The sequence below is a fragment of the Pungitius pungitius genome, chromosome 2 (genome assembly GCF_949316345.1).
Source record: "Pungitius pungitius chromosome 2, fPunPun2.1, whole genome shotgun sequence".
NCBI lineage: Eukaryota > Metazoa > Chordata > Actinopteri > Perciformes > Gasterosteidae > Pungitius > Pungitius pungitius.
The window spans coordinates 12,359,467-12,387,422 of NC_084901.1; the positions used below are offsets into that span (position 1 = coordinate 12,359,467).

General features: G+C 43.4%; 3 protein-coding genes across 6 annotated transcripts; all 3 read left to right on the forward strand.

Annotated features, from left to right (window-relative positions):
* Positions 1–709: 709 nt before the first annotated feature.
* tmbim4 (transmembrane BAX inhibitor motif containing 4) lies at positions 710–4,661 on the forward strand. Its single transcript, XM_037462069.2, has 7 exons — positions 710–916; positions 1,298–1,406; positions 1,802–1,907; positions 2,092–2,125; positions 2,212–2,329; positions 2,418–2,463; positions 3,538–4,661. Exons 1-7 carry the CDS (start codon positions 826–828, stop codon positions 3,742–3,744), a joined length of 711 nt encoding a protein of 236 aa, XP_037317966.1. The 5' UTR covers positions 710–825; the 3' UTR covers positions 3,745–4,661.
* A 513-nt stretch (positions 4,662–5,174) lies between these two features.
* On the forward strand, positions 5,175–15,998 carry lemd3 (LEM domain containing 3). Its single transcript, XM_037461507.2, has 13 exons — positions 5,175–6,880; positions 8,180–8,217; positions 8,439–8,508; positions 8,780–8,853; positions 9,770–9,849; positions 9,932–10,077; positions 10,676–10,777; positions 11,915–12,017; positions 12,304–12,479; positions 13,036–13,117; positions 13,209–13,314; positions 13,396–13,474; positions 14,091–15,998. The coding sequence occupies exons 1-13, from the start codon at positions 5,563–5,565 to the stop codon at positions 14,261–14,263; spliced, it is 2,547 nt and encodes an 848-aa protein (XP_037317404.2). The 5' UTR covers positions 5,175–5,562; the 3' UTR covers positions 14,264–15,998.
* Positions 15,999–17,702: 1,704 nt separating this feature from the next.
* Positions 17,703–27,191, forward strand: msrb3 (methionine sulfoxide reductase B3). 4 transcript variants are annotated; one of them, XM_037461735.2, is made up of 7 exons: positions 17,759–17,895; positions 19,549–19,655; positions 24,668–24,776; positions 25,161–25,238; positions 25,375–25,403; positions 26,032–26,129; positions 26,630–27,191. In XM_037461735.2, the coding sequence occupies exons 2-7, from the start codon at positions 19,565–19,567 to the stop codon at positions 26,807–26,809; spliced, it is 585 nt and encodes a 194-aa protein (XP_037317632.1). In that variant the 5' UTR covers positions 17,759–17,895; positions 19,549–19,564; the 3' UTR covers positions 26,810–27,191. The 4 variants fall into 4 exon arrangements, with proteins under 4 accessions (XP_037317631.1, XP_037317632.1, XP_037317633.1 ...); XM_037461736.2 differs by lacking the exon at positions 19,549–19,655 and adding an exon at positions 22,065–22,218; XM_037461737.2 differs by lacking the exon at positions 17,759–17,895 and adding an exon at positions 22,065–22,218.
* The last annotated feature ends 765 nt before the right edge of the window (positions 27,192–27,956 follow it).

The window sequence follows — 27,956 nt, forward strand, 5'->3', positions numbered from 1 at the left end:
GTGAGCCAACCATTATAAATGTAAATAATGGAATGGACTTGAATATCTACCAATATAAATGATGTATTATAATAATACATACCATCACATTTTAGTTTATATAGCTTAAGTTATATGACACAATGTTGTGTTTTTAAATACACATAAGATGCATCCATCCATGCAAACATCCCATACATATACATATATGTAGATTGTCCTAGATAAATAACAAAAACACTGTTAAATATGATTAAATCTAAATACACATATTGTGCCACCTGCTGGTAGAGATGTGAACCTGTTTAGTCTACTACTTGTCTCCTTGAACTGTCTCTGCTCTGCTCAGCTTAATACGTGGAAATACATTTCAGTGCCGACAGCAACAAGATTATTGCCTAGATTATTACCTATATTCCATCCAATTGTGAACCATTTTGATAAATATCGATCGCTGTCTACATGGATGAAAATACATCTGCGTGTATTTACTGTTGCTAACACACTCCTATTTCCTATCGGACTAGAATTATTTATTTATACTCATTAATTAACTTTTATTTTAATGTTGCCCTGGTATATTCTTGCATCACATACGAATTTCTAGTATACAAACTTTCTATTAAGTTAACTTTTAATTCGAAAATGTACGTACGTTCTTCCGGTTTAGCTGCTCATTGCGTATTTTCTTTTTATGGGAAAAAAATAAAAAAGGTCCTAATTCCTCGACGTCACTTCCTGCCTCTGGTCACTAGTGCCGCCTCTCAAACACAAGTGTTTCCGTATTCGGTTGAAGCACAGTTGCAACCTTTCTTTTTTGAGTGTAGAACCCGCTGAACAAACACAATGAGTACTGAAAAGTACCCCAGATCTTCCATAGAAGACGACTTTAACTATGGCACTAATGTCGCCACTGCCAGTATACAGATACGTATGGGTGAGTACAATAATATTTGGCTCGTTCCTAGCCACGTCAGCTAACACTAATAGCCACATTTTATTATTGAATTAATGTGCCGCTATTCCAGCTATTCGCTAGCTACCAAACATCCATTAATAACATGTCAGCACAGTGTTATCCTCATAGCAGCTTGAAACACAACGTCAGCTCGTAGTTAACGTTAGCTTTAACGGTTAGCTCATGTAGTTAGCGTAGCTACAACGTCAATGTCGTACGGTTAAACTTAACATGACGTAACTAATGTTGTTGGACTGAATTGCCGCCTGTACTTACTGTTTATCCTCATGACTAAACACATCCCGCTTCTAATACTGGCCACTGGATAGTCGTGACTCCCTTGTTGTCTCTGTTGATCAGACTTCCTCAGGAAGGTGTACACACTCCTGAGCTTACAGATCATCCTGACTACAGCCACCTCGGCCCTCTTCATGTTCTCTCAAACCATCAAGGAGTTTGTCCACGCCAGGTGAGGATGACAGTTTAGCGAAGCATCGATTTTGATTTTCCCTTTTGCTCTGTGAATCTCTAGCCATAGTATGTGATATTTTAAAGTAAATACATCACCTACAGAGGTCACTCATGCAACCTTGACTTCTTAAAGAAAATCGAAATTATTAAAATATTGACTAGTAGGCAGAATGATGGGATAAATTACTACTAATAACAGCTGTAGTAGGTATAGTAGATTAACAATGATAACAAAAGTAATACTGGGATCGCCAATAGTGATACTTTTTTTTGTATATTAATGATATCATCCCGTAATTACAATCATCTTTTTATCACAGAACTTTTTATGAATGTTATCTTTGAAGCTTGTGTTGGCCATGCTGTCTGACTGTGACACACTCTGCTCCCCAGTCCTGCTGTGGTGTTGGTTTCGGCTCTGGGCTCTCTGGTTGTTCTGGTAGCCTTGGCTGTGTACAGGCACCAGCATCCAGTCAACCTCTACCTGCTGCTCGTATTTGTAAGCTTTTCCATTTGGATATTTGAGAAATTGTGTTATCTCACTGGTTCAGCTTTGTGTTAACCCCTTCCACTTAATTCTATATGAATTAGTTTCATTTTAGCTGCTCTGTGACTCTAATCTTCGCAGTGGCTTGTTTCTACATCCTCTAATGTAAATGTCACCAATTGTATCTTGTTTTCAGACTCTGCTGGAAGCCGTTTCTGTGGCCACAGCTTGTAAGTGGTCTTTATTCTGTTGGAGCCAGTTTCCCTCCTTTGAGCCTGTCTGCAGACTAACTGCACTGTTTTTTCTCTCTGTGCAGTGACATTCTATGAATACTCTACTGTACTGCAAGCCTTGTTCCTGACCTGTGCTGTGTTTGCTGGACTGACAATCTACACCTTCCAGTCCAAGAGAGACTTCAGCAAATTGGGAGCAGGGTGAGTGTCTCATGATGGTCGATCAGTGTTTTTTTAAATCAGTGCTGCTATCGGCACTTTGAGGCTCACTGATTTGTTCTGTCTACAGATTGTTTGCCTGCCTGTGGATCCTCCTCATTGCAAGCTTCATGAGGGTAGGTGACATTAAAATGCGCTTCATGTCCCAGAAAATGAAAGGGAAAGTCACATGACAACTCTGGAGAGTTATTGTATCGGGTGTTTAATCCTCCATTTTGTTTAACCACCAGAGTTCATGGTTCTATACCAGAAGAGCAACACAATTAACATATTCCTCCTTTGCTTTTTTGGCCATACTGTTGTTTGTTTTTTTGCCAGATTCCTCTGCGTCATGAGAGAGAAGGCTCTCATTTAAATGCTTTGTCCTGCATCATGTGGACTAAAGCAGTGATTCTTAAACATAGAGCCGCAAGCGCCACCTAATGGGGCCGCAAAAAACTATCAATTTGTACCCGTGGGTTGCACAGGGCCGTGGTTGCAATATTTAATCTTTGGGCGAAAAATTGGCTCGTCATCACCGCGGTCCTGCTGTCACAGCCTGAATACACTTTATGAAGCTGCCGCTCACCGGAGACACACACACAGCTGAGACTGAGCGCCTGTCCGTTAGTTGGTGTCTCACCGAGAGACGCTGGCACCGACCCATCCGGCCAGCTGCTGGTCAGCCTGAAGCAGCGGCCATCCAGACGCACTTCCTGGAAGAGTCAAATTAAAGCTGTGTGCGGCGACGGGGTGACGTCATGAACACAGACACTACACCGTTTGCGGTGCCGACGTTTGTGTAACTCGCACAACAAATAAAGAGCAGAAATAGTGGTTATTTATTTCCATGATCTCTAGCGGAAACGATCACTGTCTACACAGAGACAAGTAACGGACGTAAGCCACGCCCCCTTTCAGACGCACATGAGGCGGGACGCGAATGAAGCGAAATAACTACAACTAGTCGGGCTAGTAAAGCGCGGCGAAAAATTGTTTCCAGCAAAGCATTGAAGCCATTAGCTGTCAGCCAGAAGCCTCTATGAAGCAATAGATGGGAGCTGTGAAACACATTGGTCCAAATACCAAGTGATATTCCATCTCTTGATAAAGGTAGCAAGCAATGTTGCTCCGCTCTGCTCCCATCTCACATCACCCTCCATACAAATAAGCCTCCAATCTCATTATGCTGACTGCTGTTCTCCCTGCAGTTCTTCTTCGACAGCGACACCACTGAGCTGGTCATGTCTGGAGCGGGGGCTCTCGTCTTCTGTGGCTTCATCATCTACGACACCCACCTGCTGATGAAGCAGCTCTCGCCCGAGGAGCACATCCTGGCCTCCATCAACCTCTACCTGGACATTGTCAACCTCTTTCTGCACATCTTGCGTCTACTGGATTCTATGAAGAAACACTGAAAGCCTCTTCGCTCAGCTCACTGTAGAGACCCAAATAAGGGCTTGATTACCCATTGATCTTTCGGGCTTGGTGTCTGCATTACATTCTTCGGTTATAATTGACCCCTTGTATTTAGTTATTCAGCTTTATAGCGATGTGGAACCTGATGTGATGTTTGGTGTGATGTGAAACCAGAATGTACTCATGACTTTGGGAAACCGCTCTGGCACTTTAAGGCACACCACAGGGTTTGATAAAAAGCCCAGTAGTGCCCCTAGCTGGCCTATTTACTATTCCATCTGTTTTGGCTCATTTTAGGAAGAGTGAGCTAAAGCTAATGCAGTCCAACACACAAGTCCTGCAGTAAATCTGAATGCTGTTTTCAAGTAGGTTTCTCCAACAGTGTCTCTCATTGGGATTTCCCATCATTTATCATTCCACTCATTTATTCCCTAACTGAATTTATTGTTAAATGTCTTCAAACATTAGTAATATGTATTCCAATCACTGCACCCCTCTCATGATGCACAACTGCAAGAAGATGACATTATTTTTAATGAAGCGCATGCCTGGGTTCATTAATATGTGTGATTGTACATATTTTGATGTTGTAAATGTATAAGTGTACAGTTTAGTACTGCAGTTAATACTGTGACTGTTGAACTAATCTGAAGCATTGGGATATGGTTGAATGTTATTACTATTCCTATTGAAAGATTCAATAAATGGAACATTTGGAATGTGTTTCAGCTTTAAACTACAGTCATGCGTGTCTTAATGAGATCTAATTGAGTGTTGGTTTTGTAGTGCAATAACAGCAGATTTATGTATGTATGATTGACCCTTTAACTGCTTTGAACTTTGTTGTTAAATATTCTTTATGGAGCTGTCACTCATGGGAAAATAAAGATTGCAATATTTACCGAATGGAAAATTCTACCGAAGATATATGGCTTTTTTTTATCAATTAGAAAATGAGCTGCAACATATATTCCGATTTTGTGTCTTAAAGTGTCGGGGAGACTACTGCCACTATATTAATGTCAACAGACATCTTCTGACTGGCTGGTGGTGTTGAGGGACGAGCAGAGGTACCTTAAAAGTGCTGCCTGCAGTGCCACCTGTGAACACCTGTGAAGTCAAATTACTAATACTTCCAACTGGTACACCTTGATTTAAAGCAAGACAGGACCTTTCTATGAAGTACTATCTCAACTAGTACAAAAAAAGGGGGATAAATATGACGACTACTAATCCCAAAAATAATATATTGCAGATGAATAAATACAAATATATAGAAAACTACTCAAAATACAAAACAATTACAACTTCCCATTTATGATTAATATGCTCCACAAACTCATTGTAATTTCCAAATTCAATACCGAATAACTTAATCGATGGAAGCAATTCAGAAAAGTTGGGATTGTGGATAGGAATTATTGCCGATATAATTATTAAGTTTATTGTGAGTTTTATTGTCTGGTTCTTGTTATCATGAATTCCTATCTCAGGCTTATAAATGTGTATGATTTGTTTTGTTGGCAAATAAATCACAGGTTTTCTACAGAATATTGATAAAGTAGATATTTGATTTAGTCTATGCCACCTTAACAAGAGTCTCATTTGTTGATGACATATTCAAATCTCAATACTGTGTAAGTTGTATTGTACTGTAGAATCTTTCTAGCACTAACATACTTTACATGTAATGGAAACGGTCTAAGTTATAACAAACAGCTTGCTGATGACTCTGAACGCAGCTCACAGTTTGTCTACTTCCACTTCACCTCAACGTCATTTCCGTTACACTACCATCTGCGAGAGTTTTGTCCAAGATGGCGTCAACGCTGTTAACGGATGAGGAGCTTTTCTCCGAATTGAAGCGATTTGGTTTCACTCCAGGCCCGGTTACCGAAAACACTCGCCCGGTGTATTTGAAGAAATTGAAGAAGCTCCGCGAAGAGCAACAACAGCGAGTTTCCAGGCCAGGTAAAACCCGTAGCAGCGGGGCCATCAACAGCACCACTGGCGGAGGCAACACGGCGGGATCCAGGCCAGCCAGCCATGACGTCACGCACCTGAGCTCTAGCAGGCGACCGGGCAGGAAGTCCTCCGTCCTCGGCTTCAGCTCCGACGAATCTGACGCCGAAACTCCACTGAAAAGAGAGGGCCTAAACCATAGCAGTAAGATAGACCGAAACTCCAGTTTGCTACAGCAAACGAAGATACGGCCCGTTGCAACACCAAGAATGGCTACCAAGATTCAGTTCGGCGCTGCCAGTACGCTGAATAGCAACAATTCTTCCCCCGGTCCGGGTGGACAGAGAAGTGTCTCGTTGGGCTGGGGGGTTCGTGCCAGACCCTGCCCCGAGGCCGAAGGGAGGGATTACGACGAATCGGGGGACGAGGACGACCATGAGGGGGAAACGGAGCAGAACTCTCGATCTTTAAATGGCTGCGGGGCTTCTCATTTAAACACTAGCAAGCTAGCTGGGGATTACTCCGACTCGGACGAGGAAGAGCCCATGGGCCAGAGTGCCGGGGACCAGCTTAGACGCAGCCCCCCAAAAGCTGGCTTTCATTCCCATAGAGTGGGCCAAAGGTCCCAGACGGGAGCGGCCGCCAGACAGGTTAACCCACCCGACAGTCTAAATATGGTGGCGAGCCGGGGGGAGGAAGACGAGGTTAAGAGAGGGGACTCTGACCCATCGCTAGGCTTGCGCTGCCACAACTTTCCCAGGAAATCCATCTACGTGTCCCTCGCCGAGAGCCGCGCAGGGGAAGCCGGCGAAAACAACCACGTCGACGGCGAGAACGAAGCCTCTAGAAGCGGCAGCAGAAGTCGGTTCGCCATCGGGTTAAGACCGCGCTTCTCCAACTACAGCAGCCTGTCTCAGACGTACAGGGGCAGCCACTCCAACCACACCGCTCCCAACCACTCGTATAGCCAGACGGTGCTGAAGCAGAGGCTCTCTGTGCCGGAGGATGATTTGCTCCAGCAGTTTAAAAGGGAAGAGGTGGCCTCCTCAAGTAGCTTTAGTGCTCACTACTTGTCCATGTTCTTGCTCACGGCAGCCTGCCTTTTCTTTCTGCTGCTGGGCCTCATGTACCTCAGGATGAGGGGCTCAGGATCCCCGGAGGCGGATGGAGTCAGTAAGTCTCGCACAAATGTTACACTTTTCAATTGTTTATCCCCCAGGGCAAAGCGTGCCTACTAGTCTGACAACTATGTAGCATCCCATCTACAGGGAATAGGAGTGAAATGCTCCAAGATGTGTAAACCGAGCTGCTTAGCTCGCGGTGGAGCCTCTACTGCAGCTGCTCGTTATGGCAAAATGAATCATTGAAAAAGTAAATAAAAACAAATATCACATATTTAATTACTCAGGATTATGCACCCACATTAGGGTTGGGTATCGTTTGAATTTGAACGATTCAGATTCCTTGTTTCGATTCCGGTTCCCAGCGATTCTCGATTCAGTTAGTTTCCCCTACAGGTAGTTGGCTAGTGATGGTGTCTAACCAGCTATATTCTAGGTACACCTCACCCTTATGGCTTCAACCTCTTGTAAACCAGGGTGTCTTGTCGAGTAATGCAAAACAAGACCAGTGTCCACAGTTCATTCCTCATCCATCTCCCTCAAATTAGTTTAGAGGTTAACTGGTTCACACAGTGCAAGTAAAGCTCCAGTGTTTCTACTTGCACCCTATTTGTGGTGACTGGTGTCTGTGGAAGACAAAAGTTGTGCTCTCTATCTTCTAAGAACACTTTCCTTGGTGTGGTATTTTTTCCAATGTGATTGCAATCAGCTCATTTACTTTTGTTAGCAGTGGCCCTTTGCAGGTCTCAACTTTTACTCTTCCTGCATGACGCATACATGGATGGATACAAATGTCCAGACTTCAATGGGCTTTCTCAGGAAGTCTGCGAGTACCATGCATGGGCACGAAGGCTCTTTGTGCCTACTCCCTGAGAGTATGCTCAGACATTTACAGACAACATAGAGCCATATTGACAAAAAAATGAAGGAATAATAATACTCTCATAATTTTAAAAAAAACTTGAGGTTAAAACCTTAATTCACACAGATCTTTAAAATTTCCCTTTTTATATGAATAAACTATGCAAAATTATCTTTACCTAGAGAGAGTTCCCTTCTTTCAGTAGAATTCATTCCAGAATGAATTAAGTGACTGTGATATGGTCAGTGCAGAGAGGTGGCAATGATCCAAGGGCCTTGCTGATGTGTGAGTCTCATGTACAGACACTGACTCACCCACTAAGTGATGTCTGAACTCCACTCACATTCCAGCCTTCAAAACGCCCCGTCTTATTGTAGAAGATCTTTTTCCTTCTGCTGATCCAGCTTATGCCTCTTGCGTGTGTGGTGTGTTTCTGGTGATATGGAACGTCTCCCTGAATGCATCTCTCTCCCCTCTCCTCCGTTGCAGTTAAGAGCCACCCGTTTGGCAGCGACTTTGACTCTTATGTAAGTAAACATTTCTTCAACCCCTCGGTTTTGTTATTTGCATGGCAATGTAGTGTCCCTGTACTAATGGTGCGTTCATACCAAACGCGACGCAAGCGTTGTGACCCTTTTTTTTTAATAATGATCGAAGTACCACCTCAAAGCTCTAAAAAAATGAACTAAATAGCAGCAGTTCTGTTGGTAGTGTGTGTGAGTGTATACTGAGTATATATTGTCTGCAGGACAAGGCGACGAAGGACCTGATCCTAAAGCTGCTGCTCAATCTACATGACCACCTGGCCAACGTTGCAGGTAGCTACTAACTGCACTACACTCTGACTGACCGTCATTATTAGGACCATGTAGTGCATATGGGGAATGGGAATAATGCTATTTAGAAAACATGGGAAGAAAATGTACGAACCCTCTTTCCAGACAGTCACACAAAGACACATTTCTACTTTTGGAATATGATACATTGTCAGATTGAGTAGTATTTCTGCTAGATGCTAGAAGCACTACTCATTCTGTGAAGATCTATTGTGTTGATCCATGCAGTGATGGATTGATGTTGTGATTACAGGCCAGCATGACTGCGGAGACCAGCAGTATCCCAACAGGAGTCTGTCCTTGAAAGAGGCCTCAGCGTATCTACTGGTAGGTCCACGCGTTAACATCCCCGTTTCTGTAGTGTAGCTTGTGAGGCTGTCTAGCAGTTTAAACAATGTAAGCTGCTTTCATCTAGGTAAGACGTTAATAAGCCTTTAACTCCCTCTCTAAACTCCATTTTATATTGCTTTTCTTTATATTTTATATTATTATACATTATATTTGTCAAACCACTTTAACAACCAAAAACTCATTTTTAATAATTCTAAAACATGATAAAGTTAGGATTTACCTTCTCGCAATACAGTAAGGTGCTTTATCTGCACTAACAAAACAGCATTAGTGTGAGTGTAATGTTGGTCAATGTTCTGATGCTGCCAGACACACACACACACAGGTGGAGCACCCTTGCCCACATCAGACAGCGGGCGCACACGAAAGCCAGAAACCCGGGGAAACACTTTTACAGCCTTTCTTTCATGAATCTTTTTAACAAAATGGTGTGTTTATGATTAAACACTTCTTCACTTAAACACCATCTGTGCTGCTGTGTGCGTGGCACCACCTCATTAAACTCAGTAAACTTCACTAGCAAAAAAACCCCGCATATGTGACCATCTGGTCAGCTGACCTCTGAATTGGCCTGTTCGTCAGCAGATCTCTAAAATAACTGCATTTAAAATAAACAACCTGTTCAAGTAGGACAGTTATCAACTGCAGTGGATTTGATTTGCAGTGGATGAGTTTGCATCTGCTAATGCTCGGTCAGAGCGCTCAGCCCATTCATTCAATGGAGCAAACAGGAGTCATTGAAAGCCGAGCCCAAAAATAGACCCTGAGAGACCCAAAAAGCAGTATTGATAAAGCAGCACCCCTCGTGGTGGGTACTCGGGAACATTGCGGTAATAGCCACAATGATAAGCTGATCGATACTGATCCGTTTACCATGTGCCTTGTTGTTCAGGTTCAGAATAAGGAGTTTGATGGATTCATTGAAACCGCTCTGGAATGGATCATCCGGACAGGCCAGGATGTTGGCATAAGGTAACACGAGACCTTCATCTTCATGCGGATCACAAGCCTCGCACGTGACCGCCTTACTCACTGTGTGCGCACGCATTGGCAGGCTGACTGGGAAGGAAGCTGGTGATCCGCTGAGCGACGTGTCCGAGATCTCTCTGCTGGAGTCCACGCATCCCAAGATGCCCTTTATGTGCCGCTTCCGCAGAGCCTTCCTCACTGTCATCAGCAGAGTCTTCCTCATTGCAGTCGGTGAGAAACACCTAAAACATTGTTAGATGATTGCTAATGAAACAGTTCCCCATGTAAGCTGAGCCATTTGCTTAGACACAACCCACTGTTTCTACTCCATCATCCTGGAAGAGTTATTGAGGAGTCCCCGCTGCCACTAACTGCACTCTCATAGTGGATGTCATATAATTCTTGTAAAATGATGAAGAGAAGTCAGAGAAGCAGACAGTTTTATGTATATAAAAGCTAAAGTTGCAGATCATAGCGTAAAAAGTAGACTGCAGCACAGGTACGTTTATTCACTGTTACAGAATAATCCGTAAAGAGCCAAAGCAGCATTTGAAGACATTTAGTTTAACGTCAGTAGCTAGCGTAGAAAAGAAGTGTTAGCGCTAGATACTGATGTGCCATGGTAGTCTGCTAATGTTAGCGCCAAAGGTTTTCATGAAGATGAGCGTTCTTGCGGAACTCACTCGCATCAATGGCACCAATGCAAAACAAACACTGTGAGGAAGGCCGGCTTTACAGAATAGTAGATGCAGTGCTGCTCACAATTGTATACCTCCCTGCAGCAGTAGAAGGACTCTTTCAGTATCTGTGTTTGTGTCCGTCTGTGCAGTGGCGGGCTGTGCGTGGAGCGTGGTCTACTACGTGAAGTATCGCTGGAGGAAAGAGGAGGAGCAGACCAGGCAGATGTACGACATGGTAGAGAGGATCATTGGTAAGAAACTGCATGCTTATTCTCTCACTCACAAATTAAGAAACATCGATGGCTTCATCAGCACCCAGCCCCCCCCCCCCAACCGGTTTTATTCTAACGACTGAAAGCAGTGTGATGCTATAGAACCAAGAGTCTTAAATCCATGTTTGGGAGATAGCAGTGGCATGCAACTTGGAAACATGAGTTGATTAATATCATTTTGTATAGCCAAAAATCACAATGAACAGTGTAAAAGATATATATAATACGTTCAATTCACACGACAGAAATTGTTGAGAGTAGTAAGCTAGGTGTACCACTGAGGGGCCATGGAAACCTGTGAGACAAAGAAGCACAAACTCCAGGGAAGAAGCTTATGAAAGGAAAGCGAGAGGAAAGCTCAGTGTGTCCTAGAATGCCCCCCCCCCCCCCCCCCCCCTCTAAGGAGGGTGGAGGAAAGTCCTTATCTTACATGAGGTGACTGTCTGGCCTATGTGGAAGAAGGCTCTGGCTCTCATCCGACTAGCAACCACAGCATTTGTGGAGTGCAGCTCTCCAGTGGGTTAATGTGTTGTTTTAAGCTCCTTCAATAATAAATGTTATGTTTACGCACTTATTCAAGTGTTTATAGGTTTTAGCACATAATGCCATTCCCATCTCACTTTGGTCTAATAAGTTGTTCCAGTTATTTTGGGGTTCAGACAAGTTGATGCCTAATTGAAATTTGATGAAAATTCCACAACACTTAGCACTACATTACATCATTCACCCATTCATACACTGATGGCAGGACCTACCATACACAGTGGCACCTGCCAATCAGTAACGTTCACACACTGTAGTCACAACTACAGGAGCAATCCTGGGGTAACGTGTCTTGCCCAAGGTCACATCGACATACAGGTCAGCCGGGCCTGAGATCTCCAACCCTCTGATTGGAAGACGACCGCACTCTCCACTCACCCACAGTCGCCCCTGTTAAACTGCTCCAGCTCTCATGAAGAGATGAATTATGAAGTAATCGTACAAAAAGCTGTTGAATCTTATACATTCTTGTAAATTTAGTCGAAGTATACAATTCTGAGCATGAAAGTCTATGTCCTGTATCTTCCTCTAAATTGAATGTGTTCCAACATTTTCTGTCACACTATGTTTCAGATGTGTTAAGGAGCCACAGTGAGGCCTGCCAGGAGAACCAGGACCTGAAACCCTACCTGCCAATTCCCCATGTCAGAGACTCCCTGGTTCAGCCTCAGGACCGGTCAGTACCAACATGACCACTCTGAATCCAGATAATAGTGCATGAGGGCCTGAAATGAGAACCTGCCGTACAGGAAATGTGATTTAAAAAAAAGCTGAAATATATCTTTTCAGCTTTTTTTTTACCAACCACCCAGCAGGTTTCGAAAACCCCATTTTCGTCAGTTAGCTGGAGGGTCCTGATTTATTTAAGTAATACCAGACCTGATTTGTGTCTGGTTGTTGATAAAAAGCCTGCAGCTTTGGATCAGCTAGATGAGGAAGATGTGTATTATAATACCTCACAGGAAGAAGATGATGGTGGTTTGGGACCGGGCCGTAAAATTCCTTTCAGCCAACGAATCCCGGATTCGAAAAGAGACTCAGAGAATTGGTGGAGGTGACTTCCTGGTGTGGAGATGGATCCAGCCTTCGCTCAGTTGTGACAAGACCTTAATGCCCTCCAAAGTGTGGCAGGGAAAAGGTAATGCACATATCTATTATTTCAAATTCTAGCAATGGGTGTTTCTCAAAGCCACAGCTGTTTCCTTGCAAACATGCCTCCTTCAGGGGCGAGGCAAGACCCCTTACTGCCATCCTAGGAGCACACAGTGCAACATGATAGTGAGTCTACTGACGGACACACTTGTGTACCCGCCGCTCTCATTTAAACTTTGATCTGGCCTTTTTTCCACCCTGGGTTTTACTGACCTTCATCAGTAAACATGGCTATCAGGGAGAAGATTTTCTATTTGTATATAGTTCCAGTTAATGATCATCATTGGTGCCACCGTGTCGTATTCTGGTGAAATCGGATGACGACATGCAGTTTCACCAGAACCTCCTTTAGCTCTGAAATCAGTCCTCCTTGGACAGACCCACACCGGGCCTCCCCGCAGCCTGGGACCTGCAGTGTAAGGATGTGACTGTAGGAGGGCGTGTTCACTGCACCAATACCATACTGCTGGAGAACCAGGTGCGGTAAACTGATTGGTTAACGTTTAATTATTTCCATCTGTGTGCTCCTTGACATTTCTCAGCTTTTCCTCTGGACCGGAGGAACTCTCCCCCTAACAGCCTAACTCCATGTCTGAAGATCAGAAACATGTTTGACCCGGTCATGTAAGTAGCTCCCTGCTGCTCGTTGGATGCTCTGTCCTTTGCCGATGACTCTTATTGGCATCATAACCTGCTTTTGAATGGCTGTGTTCAGGGAGGTCGGGGAGAGCTGGGACTTGGCCATCCACGAGGCTATTCTAGAGAAGTGCAACGACAACGACGGTATCGTCCACATCGCGGTGGACAAGAACTCCAGAGAGGTAGCCTGTCTTGTGAGTGATGTCACAGCTCCAAGCTGCCGGCCGTGGTTATGTCACACTGTTCTTGTGCTCTATCCACAGGGCTGTGTCTACGTCAAGTGTCTCTCTGCAGAACACTCGGGGAGAGCCTTCAAGGCACTTCACGGCTCCTGGTTTGATGGTAAGTCACTCTCTTAATTTTATTTCAAGCACATCAGTCACATCAAGTGATAGAAGGTAAAAGGCACTGCGTGGATAGCAGTAGAAGTATAATGTTGCTATGGGGACAAGTGAGAAGATTACATACCACCCATATTACATACTACTGTCTGCACCAACCGCCATGTCAAATTCCTTGTCTAACATACTTGGGCAATGAATGTTCCTGATTCCTGAGGAGTCCACATCATTCATAAAGAAGTGTAGAAGCCCAGTCCAAAAATATTTTAAAAAAACAGTTTTTCACGTGGTAACAATTTAACATCACGTTTCTTTTTGTCTGAATACTGACAAGCTTTAGTTATGTGTAAAAAAAAGCTATTATTTTTTACATCCATGAACATTGCAGTGCATACTTCAGGCATCAATGGATGACTTCATTACGATTCTTTTGATGAGCTTCATGATCATTATATACAATACAGCCACACCCTCACAGCTCCTAGTCATAGTTTACGGGCTTATATCAGTCTGCGGTGCAAGGAAGAAAACACCATTGTCACAATATTGTAACAGCAGGAATACATAAGAGAAATTTAGTGCGATTGTATTGAAGGGCACTGCTTCTCGTCCTACAGGTAAGCTGGTGACCGTTAAGTATCTGCGTCTGGACCGGTACCACCAGCGCTTCCCACAAGCCCAGGGCTCCAGCACTCCTTTGATGGCCTCCAGCCTCCATGGCAACGCCCCGGGCCCCACTACAAACCGTCTGCAGCACCGCGGGGCGGGCCACTCTTCTGGCTTCTCGTGAGGGCACCGCCAGCTGTTGGATTCGTCCTTTGTGCCCTCCCGGCATGACAGCACCAGTCTGCTGCTGCTCCGTCACTGCTTCACAACGGGGAACACTTCAGCCTGTGTCTCGGGAGATGGCTTTTTTTTTTTTCTATCTTTCTTTGTTGTTTTCTTTCGTTGTTGTTTTTCCGCAAGAGAAGCTGTTCAGCTGCGTGGTGTTTGTTTTTAGTAATCTTTGTATTAAAATGTTCTGGATTAAAGGGTTAAGGAAGCGGGAACAGTTCTTCTGGACTATTGAAGACGCGTGCATAGACTCCAACCCCCTACCCGCGCGCCCTCTTCCACGGTCTGACTGTCCGACTGCAGTCACTTGGAAACGGGCTGCATGTGTCGATACCACACGGCGCTGATATCCCCGAAGATGTGCGATGTACAATGTACTCCCTGTTCTTATTAAAGAGAAGAAGGAGTGAACCGCTTGTAGAGGCTGGGCTGTAAATACATGTGAATGGTGGCACAAGCTTTATTACATCGTCCGTATTCAAAGCTAAACTATAAGCTCCGTTACCCTTTATTTCTTTGTTGTTGCTGCTGCTCGGTTCCCACGGCAGAGCACATGTGCATCCAGAGGCTCCCCGGGAACAGCCTCCGTGATTGTTGGGTTACCCATGTATCTCGTGCACGACTTTTTCTGTTCTTTCCTTTTTGATATTTGTAATCCAGACTCTCCGCTTCTGAGCGATATACCAGAATCAGGGAGCATACAAGCCACCTGAAACTTTCTCCTCTAGTTATAAGCCAATATATTCCCCAAATTATTCCTATTATGTTTATTTACCTCCCTCGAGTCACGCCATTTTCTTTATACACACACACACACTCTTACTTACTTCAGGGTGTTTCATGTCCAGTTTACAAGTTGAGGGAACGTATGCTGTCGCTACTGGTCTGAGCATTCGGCCACTCGCAGTGACGCTACCAGTCTTTCATTGCCATATCGAGTACTGTGAGGACACAGACAGTTTGAAATACTAAATCCCTGTAAGGAGATGCTATTGAACCTAAGGATTTCCTGATCGATCGTGCTTTTTTTGATAGCACCTGTATATTTAAAAAAACACTAAATATCCAGGCATTGGGTGGATGTGATTAGATTTTTTTAAATGCAGTGAATTGGAAGTTAGATTCAGTATTTGCAGTGTGTGAATTGTACAAGTAATGCACATTTCAAAATGTTTAAAACCTGCTGCAATGGTTCGCAGCAAGCAACCCAAGTGTGCCTTAAATTTGTGCTTTTTTTTTTTTTTTTAATACTGTCACTGGACAATGTGCTGGAGTTGAGAAAGTTTTAAAGAGTGAGGAAGGCCTGCCATGGGTGTAGTTTTGGAGGTTGACATCTTCATATTTGGTATTTTGTAGCAGTTTTCTGAATATTGAACCAAATGCTACACTTTATTTATTAATATTGTTTTTAAATCAGCTTTGGTGATGTACTATTTTAATGTCATGACCTTAAATGTTTCATAACTTTTTTTTCTTTCAACGAGGATACCTTTCATCCGCTTCCAAACATGTCAGGATGTGTCCAATGACAGAATAAAGTGAACTCTTGCAAAAATAATCCAGCTGATCTATGCATCACTGCAGTCTATTTTTGTAAGGCTCAGTCTGAGTGGTGCAGCGTCTCAATGCCGAGGCGGAATGGAGATGTTGGTTGGATGGATGTGATTGCCCTTCTCCAGCTCTGTGCTTCACCTTTTCCCTCTGTTGTATTTTAATGTAAAGACTGTACATTAATATAACTAATATGTACTATTATATGCAGCTTTATTTCACATGCGTTTTATGTTTGGAGTTACCAGTATCCCCAACCTGCTAACCAGCAACTGGGGGGTGTTACGATTCTACAGACATTTAAGAAGATACAGATGTTTTAATGCAATTTGTCAATTGTACAGATGACTCAGATTAAAGGTTTATAAGGAGTTTTTAAATTGTGTGTGTTTGGCTATTTTGTAGGGATGCCAGTTTCTTCCCAAAAAATGAAAAACCCTTCAATGGGGAAAAAAGGGAAGAAACCTTAGGGAGAACGTCAGAGGAGGGATCCCTCTCCCGGGATGAACAGACTGCAATGGATGTCGTGTGTACAGAATAAACAATGTAAAGGATGTACAATACATTCAAATCCTGTAACAGAAATGATACAAGTAATTGCAAGTAGCAGGACCACTGCAGGGACAACCACCATCTACAGATGCTTCTGTGGGGAGGGAGAGCAAAGACTTTAGGACAGGGTAATGTTGACTTATGAGGACAGTAATATGAATCCTATTTAAAATAATGATGATTGCAGCAGCAGGTGTCAGGAACAGGGTCCAAACGGAAATATGATCTACGGAGACCTGCTAGGTGAGAAAACCAACTCCTGGGAAAGAAGCTGAATTAGTGATGTACATAATAAAACGTGGATTACTGTAGAAGGAGTGAGAGAGAGAGAGGGACTCGGTGTGTCCTAAGAAGTCCCCCGGCAGTCGAGGCCTATAGCAGCTTAACTAAGGGCTGGTCCAGGCTAACCATGTCCAAGCGTGTTATAACCAGTTTGCTAGCATCGCTAACGAGATGTCTTGCTAGCGGCTAAACTTAGTGAAACCTTTTACATTGTTTATGACAAACTTGCAAGTCAACGTGACGCGATTAGCGTCACAGTTTACTGTCTGCGAGGTTGGAGATGAACTAGCGTGGATTGTGGACAAAATAAAACTCACTTGATGCAATTTTCATTGTTGTTTTTCAATAAAGGGGAGAAATTGGCTTTTAATTATGTGTCCATCTTTAATGTACCGAACCCACATAGCTTTAGGTTTTTTTTCCACCTCAAACACACATCTGTAAAATGATGTAATTCATACTTATGGAAATAACTATAGTCATATAGTCAGATACGGACAATAGGCCTACACAGCCGTGTATAATCAATGCTATGATTTTACCATGTTTTCATTTATATTGTGCTGTGAGCTAATACTAATATGAATGCCATTTGTTAAGAGTTCAAAAAGCTGGGCAGGGACAGGCTGGTAAAAAGGTAACCTTACAGATGTTGTATTTATTACTATCATAGATAAATGTTCCAGTATCTTATTTGTGTATCGTATCGGAAGTATCGAGTATCGAAGTGTTTTGGCAGGTATAGTATCAAAGTCAACACGGTGTGGTGCTGGTTAAGACAATCTCCTGAACTCCAAACTGAATGTCAGAATAGGAAAGAGAAGTGATTTAAGCAATTTTGAGCGTGGCGTGGTTGTTGGTGCCAGACGGGCCGGTCTGAGTATTTCAGAACGAACAATGTAAAATATTTGAAATTCGTTCAATGCATATTACAGAAAAGATGCAAATATCGAGGTGAACGCGACGTTCTACGGGACAAACGGAACGATTGTAAACTGTCTGTCTAGTTTCTAGTCCCGCTCCACGATGACCGGCCGAGGCTGAGGTTCTGGCCATAATAGGACATGTGCAGGCTCCCTGCAGCTCCAGCAGGACGCACGGAGCGCTCTAGCCTGTCCCGTCACGGTCCACTTTACGGCAGAATAACGCTGGCGACACACCGCTTCGCAGCGAACGTCGCCGTTCTGCTGCTGTTTCTTTCAGGTAAGTTATTGCGCTTTATTTTGTGTTATATGGAAAACGTACCGAAGACCCCACATAGCAAAGCAAACAGCGCCAGTTGGGGAACATATTAGCTAGTTTAATGTAACGTTCAATTCAACGCGTTTCAGAAACGGTTGCTAACCTGTCGGATACTTTAGTTAAAAAAACTGCTAAAATGTTCGTGTTTCGCCATAACTTTTAAACTATTGCGTTGACCAGCACAAGGCGATACTTGACTACATGACGCAATGTAGCTAACGCTAGCATCATGTAGTTTATGCTTCTGACGTGCCACAAGGTCACGTGACTATGTTCAGCGGGGCTGTGTCATACCGCATCCCTGTCCGCGAGGACTGCGAGGTGTCCTCAGTATTCATTTACTAATTATTAACCGAGTGTATTTCTTCATTAGCAGACATTTTGGGCTGACATTGTAGGAATACAAGTTGGAAATTAATAGATAAGTGTAAGGCAGATTTGATATAAACACTTAAATGTACCTGTTGCATAAAAGTTTCCTGACTCAAGATCAACAATGGCGGCTGTTCGCTTCCTCTAAGTGCTGAAGGAAATGTGCTTCAATGCTGCTTTTCTTACCACCTTTAGCAAAGGGTTAGCCACTTTTAAAAAAGAGGTATTACCTTCCCTCAATTCCGTGTGAAGAGTGCGAAAAGTGGTCGGTGGAAGGATCCTTCTTAGGTAGCGACATGGATCCGCCGCCTCCTCCTCATGCAAATCCCATGTTAGTGAGTATCTTCACGACCATGAGTTTGCCGTAAATGTTTTTTCTAACTCTGTTGAGTGTTGTAGCACATCACAGCGACTTGCAATTAGCTCAGTGTAGTAAATGAAGTGATATATAACACAAAGGGATTCTGTATTTGTTCAACACATGAAACGGGTCATTTGACCAATGTCTCGATAACCGACCGCAGCCAGCGGACAGAGAGTAGTGATGGGAAGTTCGGATCGTTTTACTGACTTTCTTCTTTGAATCTCGTTCAGTAAAAAAAAAAAAACTTTTTTCGAGTTAATTTCAACGGGGGTAGGGTCAATTCCACGGCCAAATAGCCAATTACCTGGCCTAAATACGTCGAATGCAAACACTTATATTCTCATGTAGTAGGTTTCATAAACTTTTTGTACTTAGGAAGTTCATGTCAGAGGTTTGTCCGGGTTGGTCCGCTCCACACGCCGGAGATGGTCTGCGAGTGTCCGCTGTGCCTCGTGCACGTCGTGGTCTAATTTATGAACCGGGTAGTCTGGTTTGTTTTTTAACATTACACGTGCGTCTTCGTCAGGTGTGAAGGCAAATCAATGTTAAAATCCCAAGAGCACAAATGTGCATGTGGAAATCAAACATTTGCGAGCTAAAAGTCAACTCAAGCGAGCTGAAACAGACTTGCCAGCGAGGAGGTTCATGTTTTGCGAGCGAGCAAGTAGCTATACATTCCTATATACTTATTTTGGGAGAAGAAGAAAACTGAAGATTCTGATTTGTAATTGATTCATTTCATGTTTTATAGAACCATCATTTCAAAACCTAGTTCACATACATGCAGGCATGCATACAGACAGATGTACATTTGGGGTGTCAAAATAACCCAACTGCTGTGCTTCTTTCTGTCTCTATCTCTTGCTGTGTCTCTTCAGTGTGACTGTGTGTCTAATGGCAGTCCTCCTCAGACGTGGGCTTGCCGTGGCCCTGCATCGTGCCGTAGGGCAGGGCTGTCGCCCTGCACGTCTTGCTGCTCCTCTAGGTAGAGTAACCTGTGGGTGTTGTCCTTGTGTGACAGATCTCTCTCGCTCTCTCTCTTGCGCATTTCCAACTCGGTGTTTACATTCCATTCCAGCAGTTGTAAAACTCCTCGCTAAATAACAATTATTGGCATCAGGATCTTTTTAAACAGTCATAGCATCAGCAGTGAGAATATCACAGTCTGCACTCAGTTGTATCACAGCATAGTACTTTGCGCTAGTACAGCGCACTAGTCGGTACATTTCCCCACCACTAATGCCCAAATACACATCTACTTTGTTGTCGCTGAATCTTTGTTTCACTTGTGTTCACTTTGGCTGATCCATGTTAGAAAAGAGAAGGAGCTGCAGGTTTCGGTAATACGACATAAACTGAAGTATCTGTGCTACGTTTGCAGATGTATGTACATGAGCTTGAGGGTGTCTTTTTCACTCACTCCCTCCCACTTTTCCTTCATGTCTGCTTGAAACAATGCCTGTACAGTATCAGTCTTGCGGTCGGTGTGCGGTGTCAAAGTTCTAACCTCTGAACAATGCACATAACTTGGGACCAGACATTGAGTTTGCACACATGCACACCCTCATGCAGTCTGCACAGTGGAGCTCAAATAACTGTTCCCCTAAGGCAGACGTCACTAACTGTGGGCCGTGATTCGGACCCAGAAGCTGTCCCATCTGGACCTTAAGCTAAAACAGACAGTTGGGATTTAAAACTTGACGGGGCACTTTTGGACCGGTGCAGTTTTTCAGGCAGGATGATATCGTCTGAACAGTGCTGACATATTAGAGAGAAAGCGGCAATTTCCAAATAAAACGGCTGTAGGAAGAAAAAGACGACATAGCGGAATTTGATAAAAAGACAAAAAAGGGCCATGTGAGAAAAATCAGGATTATCTCATATGCTGAGAAACTGTTGAAACGCCATCATGAGGACAAATGAGCACTTTCATGTGTGGAAGAGAGTGGCCCTGACTGCATTCACACCCAGGTTTCAAATTCCGGTATTTATAAAACCGTTCAATTGTTTAACTTTGTTTTATATTTATTATTTATAATTTGCTTAGACTGTCTCCAGAAAAGGGGAAATGCAAGCTTGTCTTTCCTTTATTTTATTTTTCTGAAGCACATTATTTGAATATGCACAATTACATTTTATTTACTTTCTCTTATTTTGAAATGCAGCCATATTTTTACCACATATATGTGTGTAGGGCTGGGGGAATTGATTGATTCTGGGATATAAATCGATATTTTTTTTCCAAAGAAAGTATCGATTTTTTAGTCGTGAATATCGATACATACGTCCCATTAAATCTCCCGTGTTTACCCCCGTCCGCGTTGCAGGAAGAGCGATTTGGTCAGCCAGCCGCTAGTCTTGCTGTGTAGAGCAAGTTACCCGTGCTAACTTTACACAGACGTCTACCTCTTCCTGTTTACCAAGGATATTCATCGATAGCGGTTGTTCCCACAAGTTTCCATCTGCTTCACCAAGGTCGCAGAAAGTACGTTGCCTATTTTGTCAGGATTTGAGACCGTATTCAGTGGTGGAAAACCCCGGGCTTTAGGCGCATGGTGAACGTGATTGAGCCCCGCTATCCTATTCCAACCCGCCAACACCTCACCATGGTTTGCATTCCCCGGCTGTACGCTGAGACAAGGGCACACGTTAAAGCCTCCCTGGCCAGCACGGAGAGAGTTGCCCTGACGTGCGACGGCTGGACCTCACGCACAACTGAAGCATATGTCACCATCACGGCCCACTTTATCAACGAGGAACGGGAGCTCGTTGCGTATGTTTTACAAACCAGGGACGTGCCCGAGAGCCACACCGGACATGTGATTTTCCAAGCGTATCAAATTATATGGAATCGAATCGTATCGTTGGCTGAATATCGTGATTGCTTTTTCAGGTCTTATTTGAACAGTTTGATGGCAAAACACAATGGAAAAGGGATTAAAGAATTCCATTAAGCAGAGTTTACAAGTTTACATGTTTTCAGAGGTGACAAATATGTGATGTTTAAGTAGTTGGCTTAATTATTTTTATTCTGTGCAAGTCCTTGGATTAAAACATTTTGGGTAAAAAACATCTTTGAGAAGGTAACATAGCATACTTTCTTTTACATTTCTCTGTTTTAAATGTATGAAATCCCCAGCTAACACCACAGACTTACTCTGTTCATATAGATTGTAAGTTGAAGGAATTACTCGGTCATCACATCAGGAGGAAGTATTAATGATTTCTGTTTTTCTAGGTGTGTTTCCATGTGCCTCATGCCCGTTAACCAAACTTCGATCAAGCTCTGCATTAAAAGTTGGAACCCGGTGCTTCTATTGTCCTCTTATCTCATGGTGCCGTTCAGTTTCTTGACTCGTGGTGTCTCTCCCTGTGTGTCCTCCCCTTCTTCCAGCCTAGTACTTGGTTGTAGCCCTGCTGAGAGCGGTTTGGTTCTACTCGTGGGTGGAGTACCTCTCTCTGTCCAGCAACCATGTCAGGCTTCAACCTGCTGCATCTAATAACCAAGAGCCAGCCTGTAGCTCTGAGGTCCTGCAGCCTTCCTTCAGGTCCAGTGACTGGGTGCTGTGTGCTGCTGTGCTTTGCCTCTCTAAGGCCTTAACCCCTGGCTGGTGTGCCAGCATGTCTTCACGTGTGTTGAGAATGACGCAACCCACTCGTTTTTTTCTTACATGTGATCGGCCCTGTCATGGGTTGCCGATCAAATCTTTGCAGCAAACAATGCTCGAGAGCTCCCGATTTAACCAAATCTAAAAAGGAAACTTTGTACTTGAGCGAAAAACATGCAGATCCAGCAAATATAGCACCAAATGCTTGGCACATTCTTTAATCACATATAATCCCTGCTTTTTAAATAAATGTGTGTTTTATATTCATTTCCATGCCCCATGAAAATCAAATCCCAACCTAGGAAGCGTAGTGAGGAGGCGTATTTAACCACCTCTATGTGTCCAGCAGAGAGCAGCGTAGATCTGCGGACACATTACAAGTGTTTTTAACACAAGAGACATAATAAAAGACCCAAAATGATTAATAGAGGACTGAATGAAGACACAAATGAAATAAAAATAACACACTAAATGGGTTTCTGTTCAAAGAGGTATGTTTTTAGTTGCTGTTTAGAAGAGGTCACTGTTTCAGCAAACCTTAGGGTGCAGGCAGAGCGTTCCATAACTTTGGTGCTTGGTCACCACGGGTCTTAAAGCGACTGCGTGAGATGGACAGAAGATTTAGCTGATTTGAACAAACACAATCTAGACAGCTGCTTAAAGTGGTGGTCAAATATCTGTGTTTCCCCTAGGTTTCCAACTCGAGGGGGGGTAGAAGTCGGGTTCGGCCGAGCGGGGTGGGGGGGGGGGTGTACGTCAGTCCGCTGGTGCTTTCTGCGCTGTTGGTGCAAGCGCCACGCGGACATATTCGCACACGTTTCAGGGTGTAACTGCCCTCAGGAGAAATGGTTAAAAAAAAATGTAATTTCACACTTTTTCAGCCCCCCTGTTATAATAGTAGGGGAAACACTGAATATCAATGATCGGTCAGAAATGACCCCACGGTTACGCAGGTTGGGGTGGACAGCAGAGGAGAGCGAACCGTTGCTCTGCTTAATTGTAGGGACGACATCATCCGATGCAATAACCAAAAGCCCTGTCTTTATTGCCACTTAGTTGTAGATTATTTTCTACAATCCAGTGCTCAATAGCAATGACACAGTAGGAGCCTAATAAAATGTCACTGGGTTTGAAGGAGAGATTAAGTTGAATATCATCTGCATATAAATGATAAATTATGACGTTATAATTTATAATTATCTCTCCCAGAGGTAAAAGATAGAGAGAAAATGACAGAGCCCCCAGAACCAAGCCCCAAATTATGATTTGTAAACAAGTCATTCAGAATGTGTAGTATATCTGCATTTCTTTTGTTTGAATGTTCTCATTTTATTTAGTAACTATTCCTCCACTGACATTCTGTTTTGGAATGGGGACAACAATTTTCTCACTGCCAATGTTAGTTTGTTATTTAGAGTGACAACATGATGGAAAGAATCCTACAGAGACCACCGTTTCTTATCCTATCAGTTTGTCATTTGTTTCAAGTCTCGCTCAGAGAGAGAGTCTCCTTAACACAGAGATGTTTCCAACTTCTGGCGTCAAATCCTGCACAATTGTGGAACGGGACTACTCCTCCGTAGGGTTCTCATTATCATTTTGAGAGAGACCTACAATAACCATCCCCTTTAGTGGATGTACATTGACAGTGTGAAGTTGTCTGCGGCATTACATTGCAGACCTTTCCCCCCCGGCTCGTCCCCATTGGTCACTGAAACAAGAGCATTTGAGGTGCATATCTAAGGAACGAACATTAACAGAAAACATCGAAAGCATTCCCTCTGAAGAAAGGATTCCTATCTTCTGAAGTTGAGTTTGTAGCTGTACTCGCGCTGCTGTTTCACAGCTGGACTTGTGCTAACAGCAAAGTCCAGTGACTCACGCTTTGCTTTCTTGCAGCTTGCATGCACTTGTTGTGGTTGCGTCTAACTTCACTGTTGAATTTGAAGGAGCGTGTCACTCGTAGGTTTGTTTTGTACTCTCGGTTAGCGGTGATGGTTGTGTCATATCTGCGGAGAAAAGGTGGGTCAGCAGGGTGCTCAGACATTTGTGTTTGAGCAGCAGTATCGCACAAAGACACACTTCTCCTTTCACAATAGAGAAACCTGAACAGCTCACCACTATTTGCTTTGTGCTGAACAGCTGGCACACTTTCACACACAGTGACACAGAAAGTCACCTTCTGTCCAATATTCACAGACCAAAATAACAGCTTCAACTGCTTTTTGTTATTAACATGATCATATAGTAGGCTGATTCAGTAAGCCCATGTTTAGTAAGCACAATGATGTTACAGTTTTGCTTATAGAAAAACAGCTAGTATTTAGTGGAGTGTAGAGGTGACTTTTTTTTTTTTTTAGGTAGTTAATATGTTTTGTCTGCCCCTCAGGAGCATGTAGGACTAAAAAGACATGGCCGGTGAGTTTTCCTTCGGAGGACCTGAAGAAACGCCTCACACCTCTACAGTACCACGTTACCCAGGAGAGGGGAACCGAGAGGTAGATAGCAACCACTTACTAAGCATAGGCACTCTTATATTAAGCTGCATTTGCCTCATTTATTAATTCAATGACTTCATGTTACGTTCAATGTCGTCATGTTACATTGAATGCTCTTGTGAAGGTCTTTTTTTGTTATTATTATGATGCCACTCACTCACCTCTTATAACAATCTGCATCATCTGCATCTCCTGTTATTGCTTCATTCATTAATGTTTTTTTGATAGTGACAAAAACAAGACACATTAAGAAATAACAATTATTTATTGCAATGTATCGCAGCAAATAACTTTGACCTAAATGCTTTGGTTTTTATTCCTACCATCTGACGATTGAAGCGATGTCATTATTTAGCCAATTAATGTTACAAACATTTTCCACAGTGCCTTCACTGGTGGGTTAACTCATCACAAAGATGAGGGCACCTACACTTGTGTGGTCTGTGGGGCTGTGCTGTTCAGGTAAGTTAGTGTGTGTGTGCGTGTCCACTGCAATACAATGTTATATGAATATAATGCAATGTGAGCAAGAAGTATTTTTAATTATTTTTCAAGAATTGATGAAATGAATCCTAACCCTTGCTCTGTATCTTTATAGCTCGAACAGTAAATTTGACTCTGGATCAGGTAAGCTTAACTTCTCTGAAACACCTTTGCTAGTTTTTTCCATCCATGTGGAATCTCATATAATTTTATAAATGCTAATATTTAATAATATTCTAATGATTGACTTTATATTAATGTTTGTGCATAAAGCAATATGTTTGGGGAGTTAACCTCTGGTCAATGTCAGTGACTATTGGACAACCACCTCGATCAGCAGCTGCTCCATCAGCTTATGAGAATGATGTGTGGTGATCATTTTCACACAATGTTCAGCCATGTTTTATCTCTCGGTAACTGAGACAATGGACGACAAAGACAATTTAGGAAACAGAATTACCCAACACAGTTAATGCTGGGAGATCTTAATGTTATATTCCTATTATCTTAATACTAGCCAGGCAATTTATTTCAGTGGCATCCTGTTACAAGACTGAGAGGCTATCCAGCCATGCCAACATTGAGGTAGTTTAGTATGTTAGCGTGCTAACATCTACCACTGATAATGCAACACAGTCGAGCTAAGGCTGATGAGAATGAAATCTGTTCTACACATTGAGTCATTAGGATTCCTCGCCCTGAATATTTGTACCACATTGCAAATGCTCCACTAGTTTTCCTCCTTCCTAATATGAGGTTGTCGTGTTTGCAGGTTGGCCGTCTTTCTCCGACCTCGTGACGGCGGAGTCGGTCACTGTTTCCGATGATTTTTCCCACGGGATTCACCGAGTGGAGACTACCTGTAGCCAGGTACACTACAAACACCCCTTTACAGCCCAATCTATCGCATGCCGCCATGCCTGTGTCGCCACTATTACAACTTTATTTTCTTCTCTTGTACGTCTTTTAGAGGCCGTTCTGGGAGGCTCACAGGGTTTGATCATTTATAGTGTGCTGACTGTCACATCACATCAAACCCAGAGGATAGCTGCTAACCCCACGGCGTCTGCCTTTTTTCAGATAATCCTTTGGATGTAGTAAAAATGTCTTCCCACAGGGCCATAATTCATTTTCATAAAATAGCGGGATGCTAGTAGGCGCTCCTTGTCTCCACCGCACCGCACCCCCCCCCCCCTCCCAAGACCTTTTTGTCACATGAGTGGACTGCCCAGCCTCCACCCCTCCTCTGGTCACAGCATTAGTGTCAGCACTGTTGGCGCTATGACCTCTTTTAGTTTCCTGCTTTTCAGGCGGGAGTAAACTTAAAGTCCCTGAAAGGCTGCAACTCAATTTTTCCCAATTTGTTTTAGTGCGGCGCTCACCTGGGACACCTGTTTGATGATGGACCAAGACCTACAGGAAAACGCTACTGCATCAATTCGGCCTCCTTGGCTTTCCAGCCCAAAGATGGAGGGGCCTCCCCTGCCTCCGGCTCCGTAGCCGAGGGCGGAGCTGGGGGGAGCCCAGGAAGTGGCAGGACGGAGCTCTGAAAGACACTCGTGAATTGCAGCACATCCCACAACTGTGCCTGTGTAGGAATAGTTAAAATACAGAAAGGAGTTTTAGCTTCATATAAGTGCTGTAAAATCTCTCACGAAGGAAATGTGCACGGTACCTAAATAGTCACACTGAAAAGCTGAAAATCACACTGTCCCAACTGAATACTGGGAACTATGTTTTCCCTTTTATTCCCTTTGGTTTGAAGAGTACCATTTAGTCTGCTAATATAAACGTGGAGGAAATGCTGTGTAGTGGTAGTGACACATGAATAAAAAATGAGCACTTTTTACAGTAAGTATTTTATTACAGTATATCTTTGAAATGATATTTGAAAATGGCCTCCAGTCACAGATGGTATCATATGTTGGACAATATATATATATATATAATCAGTTTGTATTTACAGCTTATAGTTACTGGATGAATAAAGTTTCTTAAACATTCAGACTTTTCTGTTCCATGCTTTCATATTGGTCTTCAGGAGCTGCCATTGTTTTAAGCAATTCCCAGAACTGCCAGTCGCAGTTGGTCAGCCAGAGCCGTGTGCATCAGGTACCAACGTATTCACTCCTGGTGCGAGAGAGAACTCTGGATACGATCCTAGACGAACCATCAAAACTTACCACACTCTCTGTACTTTTAACGTGATAACTATCTGCTCTTCTTCTTGTCCTCTCATGTGGAACTGCGGACATATCGGATGCCACAGTGTATCTCCTGTCCTTTAAGGGCAGGACGGCCAGGGACTTGCTGTCTTGCTCATACGTGCTTATTTCAGTAGCAGCGCGGCGAAGGGCAAGCTCAAATTTTCTCTGGCGTGAAGCCTGCACTAAAGCCACCTCTAGATTAGTAATCGAGATGAAAGTCTCCGTGATTACCGTCCACACACAAGGCTTCTGTGCTTAAATCCCCTTTCCTTCCCATTGTGACATTCAGTTTGGAGTTCAGGAGATTGTCTTGACCAGGACCACACCCCTAGTAGGGGGAGCTCGCTCACCCGTAACGTTGTGTTGGTAGTGGTACTTGTACTTTAAATAATAATAACTTGCTCAATTTTAAACGGTTTGGTTTGTTATGACACTACATACTTATGAATAATATCTATGAATATAAAAAACCTTTTCCTGCGTCTGCATC